At 35.8% G+C, this 26,725-nt stretch overlaps 1 protein-coding gene across 3 annotated transcripts in view; it reads left to right on the forward strand.

Moving 5' to 3' along the window:
- Positions 1-24,907, forward strand: part of cadm2a (cell adhesion molecule 2a) — a 216,493-nt gene extending 191,586 nt beyond the window's left edge. For 2 of the 3 annotated variants that reach the window (XM_055043528.1, XM_055043529.1), the window contains 3 exons: positions 3,316-3,429; positions 16,955-17,077; positions 18,196-24,907. In XM_055043528.1, coding sequence (XP_054899503.1) covers positions 3,316-3,429; positions 16,955-17,077; positions 18,196-18,314 — 356 coding nt within the window. In that variant the 3' untranslated portion in view covers positions 18,315-24,907. The remainder of the gene's footprint in view (positions 1-3,315; positions 3,430-16,954; positions 17,078-18,195) is intronic. The other variant, XM_055043530.1, reaches the window with a different exon arrangement.
- Positions 24,908-26,725: the final 1,818 nt, after the last annotated feature.

Here is a 26,725-nt window from a genome sequence, read left to right on the forward strand (position 1 = left end):
AAAAACAAGAAAAACATAATATATGTCAAGTTATGTTTGTCAAACTTGACATATACTATGTCAACTTCACAAGTTTTCAGCATGTGAAAGGAAGAGCAAAAGGTAGGACTGAGAAGACAGAATGAGTAAGGAGAAAACAATGTTATATTAATTGATTGTGAAAACGATCACAGTTTTGAAATTTCCAGCAACTGGTCACTGGTCAGGGCTGATCAAATCGCATTTTCCCACATAAAGGACATTATAAGAATAACTAAAGTTAGCAAATTTTCTAAAAAAGAAAAAAGAAGGAACAAAAAGCACACTAAAAAGTTTAACAAACAGGAAAAAAATGAGCAGCATTTTACAAGACCTAAATGAATAAACTCATTGAACAAATAACGAAAGTACTAAAGTTAGGGAGACACCAGACATTTTTTTTTTCCAATCTGAAACAGTTTTGCACATATTTTGATAGTGTGGACCAGTCATTGACCCAACTGGAAATGGATGTGGCTAAATTTTGACCATTAGGGTGAAAATGCGTTTGATTTTTGTAGGTTTTAGCAATTGATAATGTAAAACAAAGTCATATTCCCAGTGGTTAAGTTTTAAATAACTGATAAAACATGATTATTTGTTATAATAGAATCCAAACATACAGTATTGTATTTCAAGGTAAGATTATAATTTTGTCAAGTTAAAATTTGTCCAGCAACCCACTAACAATCTTGCATTTATAACAGACCATTGCATACCATTCATTTCAATGAACACCTCCCACTTCAGTATACCTCAGTCCTCTTCCTGCCAGGGCTCCCCCTCCTTCCCTTCGTCCTCTATCTTGCTGTTATGAAACTGTAATAGAGTACCACTCCTTTCTGCAGACAGCCTCATCAGTAAACAACAATGTTGCATTTTCCATCCAGCAAGTTTTAGTAATGTCATTGGCCTGTCATTGGATGTCAGAGTCATGGAGCTTGAAAATCTAGCTTGTCATGGTCAATGCTACTGCAGAAAAAGCTCAATCATATCATACAGGTAATTGGCAATGTTTCTAGCTGTAATTTTAATCCACTGTTAATGTAGCAAATTAATTGCAAATATGGAAATTAGCATTTTTCTTGTAAATGCTATGCAATGTTTTTTACAGATCATTTCAAATGCAATAATGTTAATTACAAGTCTATTGCTGCCATAATTAGCTAAATGGTCTATTTATGCATTGAGAGCTACAAATTAGGATCATGCCTGGCTAATTAGGCATACCATCTAATTTTTTTTCACCTTTTTTTGTATTTAAATCCTTCATGATAAAGCAATATATAGTGCGGCTTTTACAAAAAGATTTCAGATAGATGTAAGAAAGATACATTTGAATGAAACTTATCTCATTAACAAAAATGAACAGATAGATGCAAATTAGGTATGAACATTATCATTTGTTTTACTATTTTTCAAGACTTCATATTACCCATTCATCAACTTCTTCCACATACCATTTTGTTAATTTTTTTGATGAATAGAATAAATGTTGCATCTCCTAATTAATGGGATTTTCACACACCATGGTTATGTGTCTGTGCCTAACAATTCCTTTAAATGCCAGCTGAAGCTAAAAGCTAGAACAACCAATGCTCATAATGACGCAGATGATATTAAACTGACAAATTTGGCTGCACAAAAAAGGCTATTGGGTACAGCAGGGTCAAAGAAGCCTATTCAGATTCATTACTTCTTCGCCTGAAATGGCACCAAGCCTGTTTCTACCCTTCATTAGTGATTAGCACACCTTTTAGCCTTTTACAACTGCCTCCATAATTCTTGAAAAATACCTTTTTAATGGTCCTGCTCCAAGGGGGAGACGTTTTCTCTCCTACCCATTTCCTGCAGACATGCAGTTAGCTGCTCTGTGAGTCACGATCAAATGTCACCAAGACACAGAGGACGGTTGGCCCTGGGAAAGACGACTACAGCCAATTAAAAGCCTCTGGTTCACCATAAAATGCAGAGTGACATAAACATTAAAGCCAAGGTGGTAGTGTAACCTCATTAACTTGGTCACACAATGTTTCAGTCCCTTTTTCTCTTTGTCCTGAGCAGATGACAGCGAGAAACACTTCCTAGCATGAAATCTGAAACAGAGCGCGATAATGATGACCCGATCACCTCTTCTGAAAGCACCCTTGAAAATGTGTAATTGGCACAGATCTTTTGTCAAATTAATGTCTTCATTTGGTGGAATTTAACTTTCTGTCTCCAGAGACATAGACAGCATTAGCAGATTCAATTCAAGGTTATTTCTTTTCCATTGCTATTAAAAAGAGAGACCCACATTTAAGGATACTATTTAAAATCACTGCAAAGACAATTTGCAGTGAACATGCACATGTTTTGTCTTTGTCACTTTAAATAAATGTAGATATTATGGTTACTTCTAACAGAGTTAAAAATGGAGGTAGAAAAGTAAAGGTCATTGGTTTTGACTAATATTAGCCAGATTGTTCACTTGTGATGATTTGATGATCTAAGCAAAGTAACATCACTTCATCTTTTGCTTTAATAATGAGATTTTGCATAAATATTATTAATGTACAGATGACAAGTCAGCACATATGCTCTTCTACAGGCTTGGAGACCCTGTTGAGTTCTTGCAAATAAGGTTCTGACTAAAACCTTTCTCTGTATCTTTGCCAATGACACACACAAAATGGTATATAGTTCAGTGAAATAAACATTCACATAAACAAACTGGAAATATTCTTGGCCAGTAGTAAAATAGTTATTGATTGGAGTTCATTTGTGTTGCTTAGAAAGAAGACCAAAGATGCTTGTAACATGGGTCAGTGTAACACTTCCATTTTCTCCTGTCAGGAACAAGTTACAGATCATGTGACACCATATATGAAGATATATGGAGTACCAATAAAATTTTAAGCAACAACATTTCAGTTTTGATTCTGTTCTTGTCCATTCATTTCTAGATTTATGTTCAGAAATTTACTGGCCTCACATATGCAAGAAAATTATTTAGTGGGTGATCAAACATTTCCAGTCTCACCACCACAAGGTATATTACAAGTTGCACAAATTTGACTTACTCCCATTGAATGTTTTTTTTTTCTTTTTGTTCCTGAAATAACCAACTAAACACATAATAGTAAACATGTGTGACTAGTTTGAATCACATTTTAAATAGTCTATTACGAGCTCTAAGTTAGACAAAGAGGTGTCACGAATGCTGAACTATCTCCGTTCTCCCAAACATCACTTCTCTGTGTGAATTCATTTGTTGTTGTATTATTTTTGTGTATGTCTGTCTGTGCCCTTCACCAGACGCTCCCACCACCTTGCCTCCATCCACCACACCCCCCCTACATCCCATCCCTCCAGATCCTACTGTTCAGTTAAGCACCCACGCCTCAGACCCCACAGTCACTGGCAGCAGAGGTACAGTAACACCCCACCTATCACCACTTCCCCCTGAGCATGCTGCTTTATATTTCACTTTTCTCCTTTACACTTGCATCTTTTATTTTTCTGTTAAAGTCATTGCCTTAATCCTTTGACATGGTTAATCTTCTAGAGTGTAAAGAAGTTGCAAAGTTTTTTTTCAACAGTGATACAAGAACATAAAATCTACCAAGTACATTGATTTTTCATTTGGTATTTTAAACTCTGATGTGCCTCTGGATCCTGAACCATCAAGACAACAAGAGTTTAAGTCAGATTGTGTGGAAATTTATTGTTTCTTTCTGGAAAATGAGGAGGTTCTAAATCCTGCTTTATGCCAGATTCGGACAGTATCCATGACCTTTGTGATCATTTGAGCTGGATTAGGGCAAATCTGAAAAAAATGAATTCCAGTAAAAGTTATGTTGCAATCAAAGTATTTGCCTTCACAGCTGCTTCCCCCGCCATCCTTCCACAATCCTAACATCATTGCCGATATCTTTGATTGTCTCAAAATCTGTTTAATTTCTCTATAAATATAGCTGCTGTGCCTGCATCATAAGTTTAATCCTCTTTGTCGTGGAAACAACACCTTTAAAACTTTAATCATTTTATCAGTACCATCAGTACCATTGGAAGCCAACGAGAGTCTGTGTACAAATCACAGAACAGTACCTTCCTTCACAGTAAATATATATTTTTTTATTTTAATCTTGCATCACATTTTGTGTATGTCTCTGGAAGAACAATTAGCTGGAATCATATGCACACAATCCAAAATTTATGTAGTATTCACTGCTATCTGTAAGCTAATCACACCAAGCATATGGAACCTTTTATTGCAATTATTGTATAATGGTATTATAAACTCTATGACACACTGCTTGCAATTTCTTCTGCTTCTCCAGCTCCTTCCCCCTCATTGCTAAATAAAGTGCCAGGATTCCTTTTGATAATGTGTGAGGTACAGTTTGCATTTGAATTGCAGCCTAAATATCTCCCAGGTTTCTGTGGTTAACCCATTTGTGTCTTTTTGTTTCTGTTCTTGCTCTTGAGAAATGCAAAGACAGTTGTTTTTCTGTGAATATTTACTACACAAGGTAAAGATATTTCCTTTTGTCTTTATAGTTATATATTGTCATATTCAAAATACACTGAGTCTAGGGAAGCTAGACACAATTTGAAATATAATTGATATACATTCAAGGCTTAAAACCAAAGAAAAAAGGCAGTTTAAAATTAGAATATTACATCAGACCAATACAAATTTTAATTGTACATTCTTATTATTTTTAATATGACTGAAGTGTTTTGTCATCCATTTGACATGGTTACTTTTTTAGAACATAACACCATTATTCCTAACATTAGTTTCATTTTTTTAAACAATATTAAAAACAGTTCTAAATTTAAAAGAGCCAAAAGAGTTATTTTGGGTACCAAAGCAAAATTCTTACTGGAAGCCCTCTCATAGGGAATGCATTCTCTATGAGAAGCTGGAAGACAATGCTGGGAATTGGGACGTTTTGGCTTTGCTGCAACCTACATAAACTGTATTAAGCAAAAAACAGGAAAGAAAATTGAAAACCACTGTGAGAATATCTGCCTTTAGCCAAATGCTGTAACCAAGTGTTGACATGAAAAGAAAGTGCAACAGAGGTATAATTACAATAATCTAACTAATTTTATCTTACTTGTGGCTTTTAAGGGTTTTTCAGATGAGTTTCACTGAAAATGTAGACATTTTTACATAGGCTATTTTTATCATGTATATTTAGCTCTTTTTTTTCTCAAGATATTTAATTGAATTTTCCTTTTTCTGTGTTGCTAAACTGAAAGTTTTATTGCAGATGTTTTTTCTCCCACTATTCAGGTCAGTCTACCCTTACTTTTACTGTTCCAGATCCACAATCGCAGAATAATTTTACTCTATCACTCATCCTTTCTGTAAATTACCATCTTGTTAGTCTCACAGGACTCTTGAGTCCCCCTCCACATTTTCCCCTCATTTTCCTTTGTTGCAGCTTTCCCTGTTCTCTCCTCTGCCTACCCTTCATCTCTCTGAAGATCTTGTTTGATAACTGGCTTCCAGCATAATGTTGGATGTTCATCACCGGTGTTCTTTGGTTTCTTCTCTGATGTCTGTTTAGGTAGTGCAGGGACACAAGGAATGTCAAGCTTTTCAGTTGTATCTTATGGGAATCTACATATCAGAATTCTTTACGGCATTCTCAGTCACAGGATACCACTCTATCTGTCTTCATGTGTCTACTTGATTTATTACCACTTATTTTCACAGCCTTGGGATGAAACCAAACATCTGAGGAGCGACACAAACCCCCATGATGTTTCGTCTTTTTAATAAAGTCAACCGCCTGTGTGGAGAAAATACACATTAAGGCTCTAACTCTATTGGCTTTATGTAGAATATTAGCATATTCTGAAAAGTTCTTTTAGGAGTTCCATTTTCTTTTTAAAGCTCTACTTCTGCCAGTCTTGCTCTTTCAACAAAAAGCATATGATGACCCAAATCAAAGGATGAAGCATTTTTGCTTCATAAAATGTGAAGGACATCCATAGCTCCAAAACAAGTGTTCATTATTTTTTTTGCCTTAATCCAATACTCAAACGTTAAGAAAAAAAACTTTTTCTAAAGTACAAAATTGTTGGAAAAATGTCTTCAGTATTTGTAGGTGTCTTTCAGATGTGCTCACCTGCATCTTTATAGTTTTACTGCAGGCTATGATTGAAATATTAGGTGATTTGTGTTTTTATACCAAATATGCACTATTGTAAATAGACATTTGGGAAAAATGCATCTGTTAAGTCTCCTTGAAAGACATCTGTTTAAGTTTTGGGCTATGTATATCAATGAAATCGAACTTAATGAGAGAAAAAGATACCTCAAAAGCTAAAAAACTGAAATTGTAATTCATTAATAGTAAAAAAAAAAAAAAAGACCCAAATGCAGGTTCATAGACAAATGTCTAATGAGATTAACTTTATTTATTAACTAGAACTCAGGAACATAAGACATGAACTGACAGTAAGATTCCAGCTAATTAGCAGACAGAAAGAACGATTTTGGTTATCTCATTCTTAATCATCCTCATTTAACCTTTAGCATAGTTCTGCACCTCTGAAGCATTTTGAGATTGAGAAAAGTGAATTTTGAAATGATCAAGATTAAGGGTAAAACAAACAATTCAAGATATAAACAGTCCAACTTAACTGATTCTATTGAGATCTTTAAAACTGAATGTAATAAATGCAAAAACTGGACGTGAAACTAAAAGTAATCATATCAGTGTAACTTATAAATGAATATGTTCAATTTAATGGAGACCACTTTCTTGTCAAACTACATTATACCTTATTGTACAAATTCTAATTGTTTTGACCCTTAAAGTGGATCTAATGTAAACAGTTTGACAGATACACCTCTTTTCATCTGAACTGTATACTGCAAGGGCTGATGCATAGCTGCAGTATGTGATTAATTTTATTAATGAGGTGCTGGCAGGTATGGCCAAGACTCACACTGCTTCAATAGCCTGGCCAGCCTTAATAGCTACAATAACTCTTGCTCTAAGTATCAGGTCCATGTAGTATAATCAGACCTTCCCTTCTATGAACACACACTTACATACAGACACAGATACACATTCTCTTCCCTACCAGCAGTTCTCTGAAATTTACCAAATGCTTTTTTGTGGCTTGTGAATTAGCTTCAACCTTGAAGCTCAAAGGTTGAGTCATGCACAAGGGTTTCTCTTGCGCTTAAAATATTTACCATTCACTTCCCAGGATCTGCGTTTTCATGGCCAACCTTAGTCCCTGTAGTCTTTTATTGCTGTGGAAAAAGGACCAACTACTGAGAAGGCAGCTATTATTCATGCCCCAATGTCTGGGCCTGTGGAGAAAAAAAATCTAAAATAATATCCATCTAAAGCCTTGCAGAGTAAGTTTTCCTTTCTGAGCCCAGTAGTTGTTCCCCAAGAGGAGCGCAAGCTAAAAATATAGAAATGCAAACGTAGGCTGGCAGAGTTATCTATTCAGCACCATGCCTTTTGCTAAGTGTAATCCAAAACACTAAACATTAGGAGGAGTTCCTCTTCGACTGAAGTTGAAATGAGTGAATACACACTGAAACTAGATTCAGGATAAACCCCAAGAGTTCACTTAGGGTTTAATAGTTAAGATTAGCTCCAGAGCATTTTTCTTTTGCAGGGAATCCTATCCTGAAAGCATCGTTTAAATGGTAACACCTCAAAACATGGCAAGTTTTAAAGTTATGACCTGCCAATCTTAGATGGTGTGCCTCAAAACACTGAGCAAAATGTAAAAAAAGAGCATAAACGTGGGTCTAAAATAATCATAAAAAATGTATTATTATTGTTCTTATTGTTATTTTACTAATTTAGGAATAAATTGAATGATTTTTTGCATAAATATATTTGTTATGAAAAAAAAAGTTCCCCTGAGTATATTTTTATAGCTTTAGCCTCACATTTACCTTAAAGCATTTTAAGATTGAGAACAAACCTTTTGTGAAAACTCAATAAGGAAAGGGACAATTTTCATTCCTTGGAGGGATTTTCTAACAACTTTATTCTATTGCTATTGATCCTGTTTTAAAATGGAGCACAAAGGTTAGATTGTGTGATGAGCAAAGGAAATATTTCCTTGAGGGCAAGCATCTGGGGCAGCTGGTTAGTGGTTGTGTTTAGTGGTGAAATGGTGAAATATTGAACAGTGCTGACCATTCATTCTTCCCTATGCTCTGCACACCTTAGACATAAAAGCAATGAACCACAGGAGAAATTAAAACATAATGCAAAGGTTCTTTCACTTATTGTTTGCCAGCTTATTGATGACCTGTCACTTTAGCTCACTCTGGGGAATAGTTACAACAACACTTGTAGAAAAGTGTTGAACAGAAAAGGCAAAATCATTAGAACTTAAGGCTAGTTTTATGAATTACACACAACCTTTAGTTTAATTAAATTTTAGTTGCAAAGGACACATTTTGGAGGATTCATAAAGACACAACAGCTTATTTTATTTGCATGAACCTCTTTGTCATGCTTCACTTCTATTCTTCCCTGAGAGACTATTGAAGATAAAATATTTCTTCAAAACCAGCTAGTTCAAAACTAGCTGTAGGGTTATTTTATGTGAACCATACAGCTGCTTCAGGTGCAGCATAGTGTTTGATAGAAATATCTGAAGAGCAGCAGCAATAAAGTCAGCCTGAAGTTATTGCAGCTCTGACCCTGTTTCTCCTACCATCATATTATCCCCCCCACCTCCCCTACGGCACCCCTTGCCCTTCCTTGAAGGTTGAAGTTAATTTTATTTTCTCTACAGCACCATGTTACAACAGAAATCATTTTAGTATACCTTTTCTTTATCACAAGTCTGGAGTACACATTGTTATTTTATTAAATAAACTACATTATAAATCTTCTGTAAAGTCATGCATGGCACAGTTGTGTTACGAACTAGGTAAGAACTGGTAACGGTGTATTTGTACCTGTTAAGTGTAGGAGAATTGTTTAAGTCGCAGCTTCAAAACTACAAAAAATGTTCCACTACAAAATGATTGTAGTTTGAAGTATCTTCAATAAGATTCCAGAGACAGGTTTGGAATAAGTGGAGTTTCTGCCGAACGCACAGGGCAGTTGTTTGGCGCTCTCCCTTCCCTTACCTGCTTGTCCACTCTACTAGTGTCCTTCACGGTTCTTTTGTTTACAAGAAAGTCTGCAGTTTGAAAGTAATTGTGTGAAAACATAAGGAGCACTTCTGTTACTGTCATTACTGTCGCTATTTCAGGTAATCCTTTTTCAAAAGTAAAGTTGGTATGCTGAGAGGCGAGAGCCTCAGGTGTGTTGAGCATTAGAATGTAGGCAAGGTAGCACAGCCCATTCTTCAGCAAATTAACCACCTGTTATGAGCCTGTTATATGAAAATCCACAATTACAACATTTACTTAGGATTGCTTCTAATAAGATCAGTTCATTTGAATCCCATATTTTGCTTTGGTCTTTCGCCATTGTGCAATGTGTGCACAAGTCAGCTGAAAAAATGGATTGTTTCAACTAAAAATTACTAAATTTATGTCACAGCACCATTAATTTTGGAACAATGAATAAATCTTAGACATCATAATTACTAGAATAGTTAATATATAATTTTAGCAAAAGTCCCATAATGTTATAAAAATAGGAGTAGCACCATCTTAGACCTGTCATCCTCTGTTATTGTATTTTATATTGTATTTTATTGCTGTTTATTGAGAAATTATGTATTCATAGATACCAAGTTGTTTTAATAGATTCTTTAGATTTAGTAAGTCTATCATTAATTATGTTGCAGGGCTTACCCTGCTTACCACAAATAATTTTTTCTCCAATAAGAAAACAAAGAGGAAGAGGTTAAATATTCAATCCAGTGTCCAAATGTGGGGTTTATTGAATGATTAGCTGAGGTAATTTGTTCTTTGTTCTTTGGATCTAATTAATCCACTCTGACACAGAGAGCAATAATGCACAAGGGCACACACACAAACACTCATATATTTGGATTTGCTGCCTCTTTTACACAGCTCTCTCGTAAACTGAGTCATGTCTTTAAAGCATCTCTTCGTGTTTTACATGTACTTCCTTTCAGGCTTACTCTGTAAATGATAATATAATATTTTAAACTGCTGCAAAATAAGGATAAGCCACCTTTCAGAGCAATCTGTTCTGGTTTTCTCTTTAACTTTAAAATTGTTGAATAAATTATGAGTGTCACATTTAACTGTAAAATACCCATTTAATATTTCTTCTCAAAAATTTTATTTTTATAAGGAGCATATAATTGTGTCTTGATTTCCTGTTAAATTTGTTAAATATTTCTTCACATTTTTGTCTCTAGATACATTGGTAAATGTTGACCTTAAAAAAAAATATCCTACCCATTTTTCCATTTTTGGTGCGATTTCAATGCGAAAAATGTGATACAAACCACTGGACTGCCTTGACTTGCTGGACATTTAGCTAAATAAAGCTAAATGAACTAGTAACATATAAAAACAATATGGAACCTAATGGTGACAGCATGCTTTCAGTAAGAATGTTTGTGGCTACAGTTATACTACAATTTGTAACACTACCAAGGCTTAGCAGTTCACATAAATTGGCAAAATCAGGTGAACGTTATTCAGAGTTACACCCGAGAACCTAAGGTCCCTCCAGAGGAGCTGCAGACATCCTACATTCTTAGCTGCGAGTGTCTGACGATCAAACAACTTACACCTTCTGGTTGAAAAAAATATAGCGTCAATAAAAAAGCCAGTCTGAGACTTAACTGAAGAAGTTAAGGGAAAGAAAATCAATGTTATAACGTTTTCTCTGACTGCTATTGGTTCATAATAGATAGATGGTAAAATATTTATTATTTTACTGTCTCTATTCTCTTCTGTTCTGTTTTGAGTAGCCGTTACCCTGGAAAGCCGTTCAGTCCCACCCTTTCAAAAAGAAAGTGCTCTGATAGCAGACACAGCACCGACTGCTCATAAATACTTCACACAACTTTACATTGAAAAAAACATCCTGGTTTCATTCTGTAATGAATAATAGTAATTTACAGATGTTTTTATAATGTTCCAACACATACTGCACCATTCCTACTGCACCATTAAGCCCACTTAATTTAGAAAAATTGCATTGTTTTTGCTAGAGTTACTGGCATTACACAATAGTCCACCGACTGGGGTATGAAGAAATCCATAATCAGAATAAACGGAAATTAATCATTGATATGTACTAGTCTGGGTATTGACGAGTTTCACTTTTGAACTGAATAACTAAAGAAAACAAAATGCAAAAAACGATTCAGTGATACTTTAGATGCAGATGCTGCTAATGCTACAGATTTATTAGAGCTATTGCAGCTTCCTAAAAAAATAACAACTCATAGCAGAATATATACATATTATTACTTTAGTTGCCAGATCAAGTATTTGTTTGGAAGTTTCAAAGCTACAGTGTTGAACAGCATGCAGATAAATACAAAAACATTTTATTTTTTAACAATTATGAAACATTTTGGGGTTGCCGTAGGTGTTCCACAATTTGACAGTGAGGTTCTGGTTTAATCCTCCTCAGATCTTCTTTCTAAGGATTTCCAGCAATCTCCTTGATCATCTCATAAAAATATTAAGGGTTTCATATTTACAGAAAAAGATTAAGATTTTTGTTTCACATATTCAGAGGAAATTAAATATCACAGCAAATTTATGACATCCTGCTAGAAGACACTTTTAAAGTATGACTGACCATACACACACAAGGACACAAGTGCTGCTTTATTGATGGGAGCAACCGAAAGCCATTCCTTCATAGTGCTACATCTAAAACAGAGAATTTAAAAAAGCATCACCAGAGATAAAGGGTGCCTGCAGGGAAGGAATTGTAATATTAAATAAATGTAAAGCCAATGATTGGAAGAGAGCCGAAGTGACAAAGATGTGATTTGTGTAAAACATACTGATATGATGGATTAATGAGTGCAGTGTCTGATAACTCCCCACTGTTCATATAAAAGATGAACGCAGATGAAAGACAGGGTGGAGGTTGGAGTCATTCAAATCACAGGAGATCTTGTGACTTTACTCGATGGGAAACATCTCCTGTGACATATGGAAAGAAGTGTTTGGTGTTTAAGAGTCTGACGAAGACATGTTTGATTTTGAGTATCCTGGTCATTTAAGAAGGACTCCCTGATGCTTTGGGTGTACAAAGTTAGGCTTCTATCATCTGAAGAACATTTCCAGGATTAAAGGACTAACTCCCCAGCAAGATCTAGAGAAATCCATGCATGCATTTGTCTTTAGTCACATTGATTACTGTGATAGTGTGGTCACAGGACTGCCTGATAAGGCAATCACACAGCTGCAGCTGATCCAGAATAGTGCTCCACTAAAACCTGGGAGATGGAGCACATCACCCCAGCTTTAAAGTCCTTCCACTGGCTCCCTGTAGCTCAGAAAATAGACTTTAAAATACTTCAGTCAGTTTATAAATCATCGAATTGCACAACAGAACTTTGATAAACATGACTTTGAGACCAACAATAGGAAATTGGGCATCTACTGTACTTTTAATTTTAATGTCTTTTTCTTTACTAAAACTTTAACTTTCTACAGTTTGAACTATAATCTGATATAAATATTCATTATTAATAATAGTGATTTATTGTAACCAATGCTACAACGGTCTTAATAATTTGAAGAAAAGAAAATTTCATTTTTGAAAATGTAAACAATTTTCTACCTTGAGGTTTGAACAATTACACACTGCACAGAAAATAAACTAAGCCCCCTCAGATACGGTTCCCCCATTGAGAAAGTCCTATGTGGATAATGTTTCAATCAACATAAATTAAAAAAGAAAAGAAATGGCTGACTACCTGGTGACAAGATTAATTTTTATTGCTTTAAAATGAACAAATAATTATTAATCTCATTGTAAACTCTCAATTGAAGTTCAAGCCATCACTTTTCTTAAAGACACTAAAGCAGTTTAGCATTTTCCTCTGAGAATATGAGGAGTTATTGTAATGATTTAATAGGAACTCCTTTGGTTCCGTTTGACCCAGCAGTGGTTTATAGAAAACTTTAACCCTTTTAATTTATTAAACAATCCAGACTCACACAGCTATGCGACAAGGAGGGTTCTATAAATATTAAAAGAAGAGTTTGCTCTGCCACACTCTCATATTAAATCATACAGAGAAGGATGTATATGGCCTTATTAAATAATAATGTCCTTGTGGGCCTGCAAAATGTATAACTGTGTATGCAAGATCCCTTCTATCCTCCTCCTTCTTGGCTCAAATAAAAAATGTTTTATCCCCTTGTCCATCAGTTCTGGTTTCCGAACTGAATAAAGACACAGTTCCAGAACCAGTGCTTGTTTAGCAGCATTTTTGTGTGTTTCCCCAAATTCAAACCAGTCATAACATTAGCCTGGCAAAAACCAGCTCCTGGTTCTGTTTTGCTTCGTACAGAGAATGTGGACCCATGGTTAATGAGAAACAATTGTTTGCTAGAGCTGTGGATTCTGTTGAAGTTTTAAATGATATCCAGATTCTAATGTTTTACCGTGATCTATATATGCAGTTCAGTGCTATAAAGTTTACCAGAAATTACTTGGGCTGTAAGCAAACACCCAAACCCAACATTAATGTAAAATAATAAAACATAATATTGACAGCATATGCTAAATTGTACATAAAGCAAAGAAGTTAAAAACATGACAATAAAAAATAAATATGGTCAGTTTTATTAAAATTCAGCTGTCAACACTTGAGTCCTTGCAAATTTTAACTTAACACAACTTTTTTAAAAAAAGATTTGTTGAAGTATATCTGAAAAGAGATGATATCCAAAGCACTGATTTAGACTCTCACAAAATATTTATATTTCTTGACATGATTTTAAGTTATGAGTCAGTATTCGCTCTCTCTCCCGGTTTGTTTAGTGTTGCTAGGTCAAATATTTCAAGTGCAGTTTATTCCATATCACAGTTACCATCAGAATTTCAGTTCAACCACAAAGGTAATTTTAAGGGGACTTGCAGTAAATCCTGCGTGCCAATTATGGATTTGGAAAGTTGGATGAAAATGTATCATTGCGGCAAAGCTGAGGTGATGGGGTCATTTCAATGCTGCAAACGAAAGCAGAAGTAAGGAAAATGTGGTTTAATTCTAACTCTAACCATCGTTTTACTACTGATTATGTGGTTTTGATAATCACCATTTTACAATTTTTAAGTTGTAAAAATAAAATTCAATGGCATCTTAAATAGTGGTGAGAGTGGTTCATTGTGCAAGTCAATAATTTCAAGATTATGCAGTGGTGTTTTTCAAGAGGTATTGAAAAACACATAAAATTTCACAATTTTATGGGAAATGAACCTGACGATACATTAGTAGGTCGCATTCTGATTGAGACTGGGCCTCCAAAGGAGAAAACTGTTCAATTGTTTCCTATATTTCATCATCTTTTTTCCCCAAGTTTCTTGCCTTCTGCTAAAGTTGAAACTTATTCAAGTGCTATCCCTTAAAGCGTTTTATCAGACAGAGCGACCTCCTGCGGAGCTGCTGAAGTTTTTACACAACTTATTCACATTTGTGAAGAACTCTTCAAAAAATCTTCAAGAAATTTATGAATGTGGTTCATTTGGCAGAGCTTCAACCCCATGAGAATGCACTATCACTGATTTGTACGCAGATGAGAAAATATGTGGAATAAACCACAAATGTTATATTTCTATATTTTTGAACATAATCAAAGAATCAATTCCATTATATGCAATGATCAGGCAATCTAATGTAAAAAACATAAGCCTTTCACTTCTAAAAGAATATCTGGGGATCTCACAGTCAGCCAGAGGATCAGCAGTCAAGGGAGTGTGTGTTTAATGATTAAAAATACACACATATACAGGGAGAAGCCTGACAGAAAAAGAATAAAAGACAAAACTGGGTGTGTAACTAAACGCCGCTGTCCTTCTCCTGCTGGGTCTTGCCAGGGGAAAATTCCTCTACTCGCTGCTCCACCAACCAAGAAGAACTGCAACACAGTGAAGCTATGCTGCTCACGTCCGTGTCTATGAGCGTGTGTGTCGGTCTGTATGACTTTGTGTTTGTCCACTCGGAGGCGGCGAAGTGTGACGGCCTGGTCACTCAGACCGTGGAGACTTATGAAGCGAGAGCAAGCCAGCTGTTCAATTTGGCCTCATGGGCAGACAGAATGAAAAGTGGAATACTGAAGAGAAATAGTCAACATACGACGTGTGCTGTATGTTGACTATGGATAAGTCCCCTCTGTGTATCTGCTATTTTCTGGTCAGGCAATGCCATGTTTTAGCTGTCATAAAGTATCATGTACTTTCAGGAACACATGCGAAATCTTTGGGGTATTTAAAGGATGCCATCACTCCTGCAAAGAACAGCTTAGTGAATGTCACTGTAATCTTTTAGGTGCTATGGATCAAAACAAATAATACAGTCTCATCGCAGAACAGCTGTCCCTGTCACATTTTTTTCCCAAAACGTTTAGAAAGAAGAGATCTTTTTCTAAAGTTGTTAGTGTCAAATTTCATACCTTAAAAAACTAGTTGTTTTTTTTCAAATGTGACAGAAGAGTGTGTCTCATCCCCCAATGGATCAGGTTTTCTTCCTGGAAAAACATGCTCTTGGATGTTAGACCATAACCCCAGCAGACTGTCAAATTTCACATGCAGGAGGAGCATTGTGGTTTTTGTCCTGACCATTCCAGTCATGTCTGTGTACCTACAGTTCTCGTTTTTTTTTGTAAGTGCGACATGGCCAGGGATGAGAGACTTCTCATTTAAATCCGGTATTGATACTAAAGTGCTCTTTCAGGATCATGGGAGAGTACAAGTATTTTCCTGCCGTGCTCCTGGATGATTTTAGGATGTCTCGGGAGATTTATAGACAAGTTGGGCCTTCTTCTGTAGTAATCCAAAGACTGCTTCAGTCTGTCATGGAGAAGAAAGACCTCAGATAAGCTGAAAGGAAAACTTTCAATTTAGCGGAACGTCAACATTTATATATTCATCTCTGATCGTTTGGCTTGGATCATGACTGAAAAACAAAATCCTGAGTTTAGAGGCTGAAAGCTCTGAGTTGTGTCTTCTTCTCCACATCAACAGTGGGTGCTCTCCCAGATCCAGGCTTATAACGTGAAGGAAGAAACTAGATTTCGTGTGAAAGCTTTCAGACTTGTACTGTCCCATGATCCTGAATTTGAGTAACCTTGTTAAGAAACAGGGAAAAAAATATATATATATATATTTATGGGTTTTTGCACTGGGCATCGCAGGAAGATTATTTCTTATTTCATAACTTTTGTTTTTTTCTATCATTCTGCTTTCCAGCAGCTGGGGACCTGTAGCAACTCTCTGACATCTAATTCTTTTCCCTAACATTAATTCCCTCTCTCCAAGAACTGAAGAAAAGATCAGTCTTCCCTACTTTTTTTCTGTAATGATTTATTTACTGTATATCATTTTTTTTCTCTGCTGTTGGCCCTGATTTGCATGCTGAGTAACCCTGCAACTCAGTAGGGGAGGTGCTAAATAATTTACATCTTTAAACCAAGTCCCTTATACATTCTCTTTTTTTATTCATTTTGCCAGTTGACTGTCACCGCAGTCCTATTCTTCTTGTGTCAATGTGATGTCCATCTCTCGTCTTCTCCGTTTTAATATTCTCAGAGAGTTTTCACAGGCTCTCTGCTCTGAATACATGAAGTGTAAGAGGGAAGGAATGACAGCAGCTGAGAACAACTGTTAAAGCAGGAACAAACTGGAAATAATCTTCTTTCTTCTCTTTCCTCTCTGGTTTGTGCTGTCTGTCTTTTGTTGTTCCCCTGTGCGCACTCCTTCACCTCACTCACCAACACTTTGATTGTCTCTATTTGTTTCTTTCTCCCCTGTCTCCTCAGATCCCAATGCGCTGGGGCAACATGGCACCGACCATGCCTTGATTGGAGGAGTGGTGGCTGTAGTGGTCTTTGTCACCTTGTGTTTAATCATTGTTCTGGGAAGATACCTGGCCAGGCATAAAGGTAAAACCACAATGGGCCAGACCTCAAGGCCCATCGAATCAGTGGAGCATCCTCTGCTTGTCAAATATTAGTCTGCAGCTCTTCTTTCTTTTCAAAGTTGCCGCTGGGTTAGGATAGGATTCGTTTTGCACATTTGGGAAATGTTATGTAAATGACTTTAATTTGAGCTGAATGTTTTTACATTTAGTCACCTTGTAAATGAATGCCCAAAGTTTTATATTTAATTGTGAATTTATGTAAGTGGTTGAAGTGTCTTGTCAACAGTCACAATGACTGAAACAGACAAATTGGGGGCTGAACTGGGAACCTTCCAGTTATAAGACAGATTCCTACTGCAGTTGCCTCCACTGATCCAGATAAATGGATCAACCAGCATTCTTCAGAGATTACCAAATTAGTAAATAGTCAACATTAGTACATTTACTAGACAGTGTAAGTCAACATTTTTTGTGTGTGTCAATGAATAACAATAAGCTTAAACTGGAGTAATAATGTAGATGTTCTACATGTTATTACTAAATAGTATTAATTAATCCCAAATTATGATCCTCCAAAATTGAGCCAACAATTAAACGTAATAATGCATAACAAAGAAATCAATTATGAAAGCTTTAAATTGCATTAATTAATTTTATTGTAATAGTTTTAAGAGTAGCGTGGATTTTTTTTTCAGTGAAGTCAATTTTTTATTGCAACAAAGCAAATAATTACATATTTTTGCAACGTCCTCTAAAAAGAATTTTATTTGGAGCACATGCACAAACTCGGTTTAAGGAAATCACATAGAGAATACATATCTAAAATTTAAAGGTGATGGTCAGAATTCAGCAGCAATGCTAAAACATTTGGCCCTGAGCACAGCATCGTTGTGTTTTAAGTCTTGTCAGTCTGAAAATGGCCTGCGTGTTTGTTGATGCTTTTGGGTTGTGTCTGCAGAGGGCTTTACTCACATTTACCACACTATCCCAGGTTCTCATCATTCTGTCTATGAATAATGTAGCATCACTGATGTTGTCTTCAGATGTGCTGTCTGCCCCAAGCAGCCAATGCCATGCAGGGCTGCTCAGTATTTGTTTTCCTTGAGATGGGTTTGTTGTTTTTTCCCCTGTCTTCTGCAGGAACATACTTGACGAACGAAGCCAAAGGAGCGGACGACGCACCCGATGCCGACACAGCCATCATCAACGCTGAAGGCAACCACGCACACGCAGAGGAAAAGAAGGAATACTTCATTTAGACTGCATAGGGAGCTGTGCTGCTCTCTACATTTTCTTTCAGTCCCTCTATTTCTTATAGTCTCTCTCTCTCTGTCCCCACTTTCGTCTTCACCTGTGGCCACTGCCCCCTTTGAGTCAACACAGCCCGCAGGCAGAGATGTTCCCCTAGCTTTTTATTATTATTATGTCCTCTGGTTCAGCATTTTCCCATATTACATTTTTACAATTTTTTTTTTCCTTTTTGAGAGATTTTTTTTAAATCTTCCACATGCAGTTTGATGCTGCTCCTGAAGCTCTACTTATTCTCACATTTTTGCTCTTCTAGTGACACAAACTCCTGGAAATCTATATCTCTGCCATGGCTGCTTCTTACGTGACCTCTTGTTCACCCTTTTTCCTGTTTCCCACCAAGCAGACACGCTGCCACACGTTGTATCTCATGCCCCCCTCACATATCTCACGTCAACACGGTGCCTAAAAATACAGACGCCATCGAACTTCTTTCAATGCCTTCATGTGTCGCCTGTCAGTAGCAATGTAAATGCTATATGTAGATCATTTCATTGCTTAGTTCACAGCTTTTAATTATACATTGCGTCCTTTTTTATTTGAATGATCTGTGCTGTTTACGCCTTATACGTGTCTATCACACTGAATATGGTACTTTTAGATGAACCACTGCGCCCGACTTCCCCATCCCCTCTGAATAAACTTGTAATTAAGCAGTGGACCCTTGTAAGATAAGACGAAGGTTTTGTGTAACACTGTAGCAAGGTCCGTCAGATAAGTGTATAATATGATTTTCACTATTAGGGTAGGAGTAATATGGGTTAGTGCAGTGTTGTTTAGAGCAAAGACCCACCAAAAATATTTGAAATAGTAGATGAGGCTACTTGCTAAATCTGCTGTCCCTGTGTACTTTACTCTGTACATCCCTGCACCATGCAAACAGCAGTTTAGTGAAACATTTTAAACCCTATCTGGACAGCTTACAATAGTCTGTGTTTTACATTAATGGTTCAGATGTACAGAAAGAAATCTCCACATCTCAAAATCTGTAAAAATTGTATTGAAATTCTTTTAACTTTTCACATTTTAGTAATTTACTTTCTGTTCATATCATATTAGAGTCATTTTGCAGCTTAAAGGCCTCATGAAATGTACAGTGAACAATTTAAGGTTTCTGTAATAGCAAAATAAAACTGTAGCAGTGTGTCTTGGTGTCATCCTTTTTGGACAGCCAAAAAAAATAAAACCCTACATCTATTGATCTATTGATCAATAGAATCTATTAATAGATCAATAGATTCAAATCTATTGATGCCCCAATAGTTTGAGGTACAGACAGAAAAGATAATATATTTTGACTATGTGGGATACGCTAATGGACGTCTGTCCATTGGTTTTCATCGTAAACAGCTGTAACACCCTGTAAATTAGTTATAATGTCCACCTTTAATCTTTAGGTTTCAATTCAAATATTCACATCATCAGTGTAGAGGTTTTGGTGATCCAACACTTTGTCTTTTGGTTAAAAGATGGCTATTAGTTTGCTAGTTCATCCCATTGGATTCAAATATTGTACTATAAAGTTGATCAAAAACAAAAAGACATCGGCTTTTCACTTGTAAATTATAAATCCTGTAATATAGGAGACAATGAGTTGCAGGAAAAAGCAGTAATGCCTCCATCTTCATGCACGCCCACTACTTGTTTCCTCACTCTGTCAGTGAGGTCAGCTGACCTTGTAGCTTATCCTCTAAAACAGGATAAACTACAAGGCGTTGTAGATGCCAGCGTGCGAGAGCAGCAGCTCGTCTGCTGTTTATGCAAACAGAGGAAGCCTCAGGCCTTCCTCTGATGCAGATTATATCGATGGGTTGGTCCAAATGGTTTTCCACTTGGATCCGCTTCCTTTGAGGATGTCTCCAGCCGGCACTCACTGAGAGCGTCTGTAATCAGAACTGTGACTATAATAATAATAATAATAATAATAATAATAACAATAATAATGGAGGAAGGGGTTGCGGTCTCCGAAAGAAATTGAAGTGATGTCCTGTAACTTTTAGATGTGCCTCTGCTGCACCAAACCTGATTAGAATAATTAGGTCATTAGCAAGGCTCTGGAGAACTTATCTACACAAGGAGGAGGTAATTAAGCCATTTCATTTAAGTGTTTTGTACCTGTGGCACATCTAAAAACTGCAGGACACGGCTCTTGAGGACTGGAGTTTTAAACCTGAGCTCTAAAACAATCATTCTTTTACCTTGCTCATATTCTTGAAATGTATCCTTGTTGAAAACTGAAGAAAGTTATCAGTTCTTAGTAGGTAACTGATAATGATGTTTGGACTGCCACTGTACATGTTATGTTTCACTAGTTTTTGAAGAGAAAACTGAAACTGCATTAGTGAGTCTTTTTATTTTCCATTTAGTCAGTCACAGTTCCATTTCATGAGGTCTTAAAGCAAAAAAATGAAATTGGAGAGAAATGTTGAGAGTGCTGGCTAATATATCTGCTTGGGTCCTATTTCCAAAATGTAAAAACTGGAGGCAAACAGATAAGCACAAAATTTGACAGAATGAGTTACTGTGTTCCTTTGCCAACAACTAAATTGCCTTGGGAACGGTTCTTTTAATCTAAAAGGTAATGGAAAGATGAAAGTGAATTTTTTTGGAAATGTAAGCTAAGTAATTTTTTATATTAAAAAAAAATCTAATATTGTTGGTTTAAAATGTATCCCACTCCCTGTTATATATTGTGTCTGCTAAAATGTGGTTGACTGTAAAAAAAAATGCTGTTAAATTCTGGACTCCTTTATTCCTTCAAATGTATATTTGTCACTATTACTTTCATTTTTAAGAAGACTTAAAAAATTATGTTTTGTTTTTGTGCAAAGCATGTACATAATGTGTAAGAACAACACTTTGGTACTACACATTAGCATGATTTTTGTTCTTTTTTAAAACTTTTAATTTATTTAAACTAAAGTTGTTGACCAGAAAATCACAACAGAAGTACATTAAGCTTCACTTGTTTTGGTACTGCAGGTCTGAAGAATAAAATATTATAATAACAGTCAAGTTTAATGATAAGTCATCTAAATATTGGCACAAATTGGTGTTAAAATGGCTATTTATATGTAATAATAAAAGAAAATATATAATTGCTTATATACCCATTGCCCAAAATGAAAACTACAACATATTGACCACTTTATTAGATATACTTGTTTATTTAGTTAACACAAATACAGCATATTCACATATATCACATGGCAAAACTTCTAAACACTTGGATATCTTTATGTTGTGAAGATGTCTTTTTGAGGTGCAAACCTAGCATCAGAATGAGAAAGAAAATATTTATTAGTTTGAACGAGGGATGGCTGCTGGTGTCAGATAGGCTGATTATTACAAATTGTTGATCTACAGAGATTATCATACTCAACTTGCTGAAAATTTTGAAAATGATTAGCAAATAGTATCATTTGTGTGAAAAAAGATCAAGTTGATATGAATGCCTGGAAATAAATGGACACACTAATGTGATATAGTAGAAAGGCAAAAGTTGCCCAAATAACCACCCATTACAATAAAGGAATGCAGAATAATATCTCTGAACACTCAACATGTTGAGCTTCAAACTTTGAACAGATGAGCCACAGTAGTAGAATCCCATTCTGGGTGCCACTCCTGTCTGCTAAGAGCTCAAAACAGGCAAGAAATCACAACTTCACCAAAATTAGATGATGGGAGGTTGAATTGCCTGGTCCAGGGAATCCTAATTTCAATTGCAATATTGAGATGGTAGGATCAGAATTGCATCAAACAACATGAAAACGATAGACTTGTTCTGCCTTGAATAAACAGTTCCAACTGCTGCTGGTCTAATGTCATGGGGATACTTTTTCTTTGCATCTGTCAATTCTGTTTTTGTATTGTTTTAAAGGAATTTGGCTGACTTAGTCTCCTGTAAAAGTGTGATAAAAACCAACAGTAGTAATCTATTTGGATGAAACTAATTATTACCAATGGCAATAAAAATGTTGGCCCTGCTATCTCCAGTTTTATGGCCAGTTAACAACTTTATGCAAACATGGTTGAATGGCAAACTGTCTTGCTCTGTATGGCAATGTTGGACTTCATAACTGGAGAGAATCGCATGTTAGAAATCCTTAGATCAATATCAGCATATTTTCTTGTCACAGTGTATGTAGGGATAAATATTTTTTTAGGTATTGTTAATTACATTTTTGTTGTTTTACACGTTTGTGCACTTCAACTTTCACCATGCTGTTAACAGATTTGACTTTGTTTTAAAAAGCTCTTGCAGTTTCTGCCAATTTTTTGCAGAAGAAATCATCTATATATAATACTCATATTTTCTGTTACGTTTCATCTGTGTACCCATCTTAGAAATGAGAAAAGTTAAGACAAGATATTTAACAAATGGTCTGCAGTGATGAGTTGGTGTTGGCATTGGAAAAGAAAAGGTGCCATTTACTGAATTATGCACTCTGGCCGTTACAATTTGATGGATATTTCTTAGTAAATGTTAAAATGTGTGTGTGGGGGTTTTTTTTTTCTTTAGAAACCAACTGTAAATATTTGGTTTGAAATGAAAGTATTGAGTTGATTTATTGCAATGGCTTTTTATAATCAATAGACCAAACTTAAATTTTGTTCAATTCTGTTTTGATGTTTTTTGTTTTTTCCAACAGCTTAGCTCATGCCACCATTCGCCCCTTTATTATACAGATCCAATTGTAGCTGTTCCTTTTTTAATTTCTTCTTCTTTTTTATGTTTCATGTTAGTTGAAGAAACTAAGCTTTAAAAACAAACTAATTACCCATTTTGTGTTGGTTTGGTAAGCAAGATTATGGGCTTAAAACTCCATTATTAAGATCACAAACTTGTACAATTGCAATGTCATGTTCTTTAAGTGGCAGGCTATTTTTTTTTTTTTTTTTTTTTTTGGTTCTCTAATTTCCTTGTTTATAGCAACCCCGTTTTCTTCTGCTGAAGGTGTGCTTGGTGCGGGTGAGGTTGTGCATTTATGCAGATTAAGCAGCACAATCCTGGCTGCAATTTTGGCAGGAAATTGCTCGCAATTTTATGACCAATTTTCATGTTGGCAGGGACATCTACACACCAGTGGAAATTTACAAAAAACACCCTTTTTTCCTCTTTTGTTACAGGTCATGTTGTTCATGGCCTGTACAGATTTACAGCCAGGTAAAAAAAAGCTGTTTACCTGAAGTTAAAGAATTAGATGAGTTACCCCAGTATTATTTTATCTACCAGTTGAGAATTGTCTGCCAAATAATCAAACCTGGAGCAGAATAATGTTTGTCCGTTTCTGTGTGGGTTTGTAAAATACACCAGAAAAGAACAAGTTACTCTCTATTAGAGAGCAGATGCTGAATCGTGTTTTGTAAAGAAAACTCAGCCTGAAAAACTGGACATTATGATAAATGAGCTAGCTCTTTATGATTTATCTGTATCCACTTCCTGCCTACCTGCTTCTTTTATACTTTGGATTGAAGCTAATGTGTTTTTAAAGGGTAATTTGGCTTTTTTGAAGAGATGTTTATGAATGTTGCTATCAGTAATAGCTCCCATAACTGTACCAGATAGAGTTTGTTGGTAGTTTTAATGGAAGCAAACAAGTTTTCAGAGCAATGGAAGGACAACGTGAAGTCACACAATATGTTATTGATTTAAGATCACCCAAAATATTTTTTATACAGTCCTTTATCAGCCAAACAGCTTTCCTGTTATGACTCTGACGTTATATCAGTGTAATCATTCCTAATTGCTAAAATAATGGTGTGTCCGACAAACAAGAGCATGTTCAGTGTGAGGTCTTATAAATTGGTCTAATCAGTTAAAATTTAAAGTTTTAATTGCAGCTTAACTTTTAGCAGAACAACTCAAGACAGACATCTGTCTACTGCAGTTAGGGGAACTAGCACTAATAATAATGTCACAGAATGACACATAAGAAAATCTGAATTATCCTTTTAAAAATATTGCATTGTAACTGGACCAAATCCAATGACATTCTCTTTCTCAAAGTCCCCAACACTGTAGATTTGACTCATAACAGCATATTGAATGTTCATATAAATGAAAAATTTTTATCAAGTCACTAAAGGTTGATGTGAAAATGATATCTGTTCTGAATCTGCTTATTTGACTCTGGTTTTAAATAATTCAGGATTTTGTTTTGACACAGTTTCCATGCCCTGTCTGGCTCTTCATATGCCTTTGCTGTACAGTTTACCTTCAATCCAGCTCTTTGTACCTCCTGAAATATCAATGCAGACATCAATAAGCCCAGTTTCTATATTGCCGCATTGATCACGTGTGACATAATCGCATGTAGTGATGTGCAGTTATTATTTGTATCAGTTTTGTTTCTTTTGCATCTCAGGAATATATTTCATTTAGGATTTCTTTTCTTTTTTTTTTTTTTTTTGGTGGTTTCCTGTTTTAAAATGGGGACATGTGAGCACTTATCACTCTACTCGCCCCTGTATGCTGACACCATGTATTTGTTTAAGATTACCACGATGTTAATAAAATTATTCAGTGATTCTTCAGTAATTCTGTCACCTTGCTGTCATTGAAAACATTTTCATTAGTCTTTTTGATAACGTTTGTTAAAGTCGCAATTTACCACTTAAAGTTCTTGTAGCTTTTATTGATAAGGCAAGGAAGCTCTGATGATGCACTGCAACTATTTATACTTTGGATACATTTGAACTGTCGTCATGAGGAGTCCTGGGTGCATGCACACACAGACACACACTATCCCCAGGAATACTCCAACAAAAACACCAACATATGCACAGAAGCATGCTCATATTTTTTATTCAGAGGAATAATTCATGTTGTGTTTCAACTGCATGTCTGGGCTCTGTGGCCCCGATGTGTTGGCGTTCAGTTTATCATGTGCAGTCTTTAGACGACTTGGGAGTGTCTTGCTATATTTGTTGACTGTCTACACAATAATACTCCTGTGACAACAGCTTTACCTGAAACAAGCAGAATATAAAAGTGCTTAAACGGTCTCAGGAAATTAAACGTGTACAGGAAAAAAAAGAAAGTCAGCGAGGCTGAAAACATTCATTATGGGCTCTGTTGGATTAATAGTAAAAATAAGCATACAGTTGTTTTCATTTACAATTATATACAAACCAAACTGTATAAAATTAGGTCGCACCATTGCCTTGTAACAAGAAGGTCCCGGGTTCGAATCCCCGAGGGTTTCTCCCAGTTCATGTTTTCTCCGGCTTCCTCCCAAACTGTCAGGTTAATTGGTCCCTCGAGGTGTGAAAGTCTGAGAACCATTAATAGATGTCTATCAATAAATTAGACTATAACTGAAGTTTAATTGAGTTTAATTGATTTTCATAGTCCAATTGAAAAATAGAACAAATTCACAGATTCTTTAATTCAGAACATTTCTATTCAATGCTTGATATAACAGAGAACAATTAAAATTGCATGTTGTCATTATTCCTAACTTTATAGTTAGATATTTGAAAATGTTTAATTCCAGATTAATATGTTGCAACACTTTAAATCCATTACTCTTGATCAAATTCACTATGTTGATTTGAAGTGAAGGGACATACCCTTTGCATCCTCACACTCACGGGCATGAAGAGAGTGAAGAATGCGCATACATTTTGGGAAGGATGAAGCACATAAAAATAGGTATAAGCATATGAAGATGGAGAGAGTGAGAACGTCATGATGCACCCAAGCTTGAAAGACAGAAGGAAGAGCCATCCGGCATTTTCAGGAAGTCAAAAGATGATGACTGAAGGGGAGAATTAGGTAATAGCAATAAGATGTCATGTTAGATTGAAGAAAGCAGCTGCAATCAGCCCATCTGTCAGGAATAAATGTAGCCTGGAGAGGGTTGCAGTTTTGCAGCTGAAGTATGATTCCGCCGCTGATGGAAAGGGAGGGGGTCAGTGAAAAACTCAATTACCTCTCAATCAATTGAGCTGGTTTCTTGAACTGGCACAGGCAGCTCAAGAAAGACTGCAGAAAAAGAAATGGTTTTCATGGAAAAGCTAGTTTGCATAAATGATTTTAACCCACCCGTTTAAGCAACTGCTGGCTGCGTAACCTCCCTGAACAAATTTTTCCAGAGGAAAACTTGCTTTAAGGTACTGAAGATTTCATGTTATGAACTAATTCTTACATAGTTTGAGCAATGACTAAACTAAATCAATCTCACAAATGACTTTTATCAGAAACACCAGCCAAAATAATTTGATAAATTATTACATTAAATTGCGCTCCTGATTAAATATGGTTAAGAATTTGTCCACCTTAAGTCTCATGGCAACAAAATTTCAAGAAGTAGTAGCTCTAAACAAACATTTTTGATTCACCGTTATTTAAATT

This window comes from Poeciliopsis prolifica, unplaced genomic scaffold (genome assembly GCF_027474105.1).
Source record: "Poeciliopsis prolifica strain line A6 unplaced genomic scaffold, Auburn_PproV2 SCAFFOLD019, whole genome shotgun sequence".
In the NCBI taxonomy this organism is placed as follows: Eukaryota; Metazoa; Chordata; class Actinopteri; order Cyprinodontiformes; family Poeciliidae; genus Poeciliopsis; species Poeciliopsis prolifica.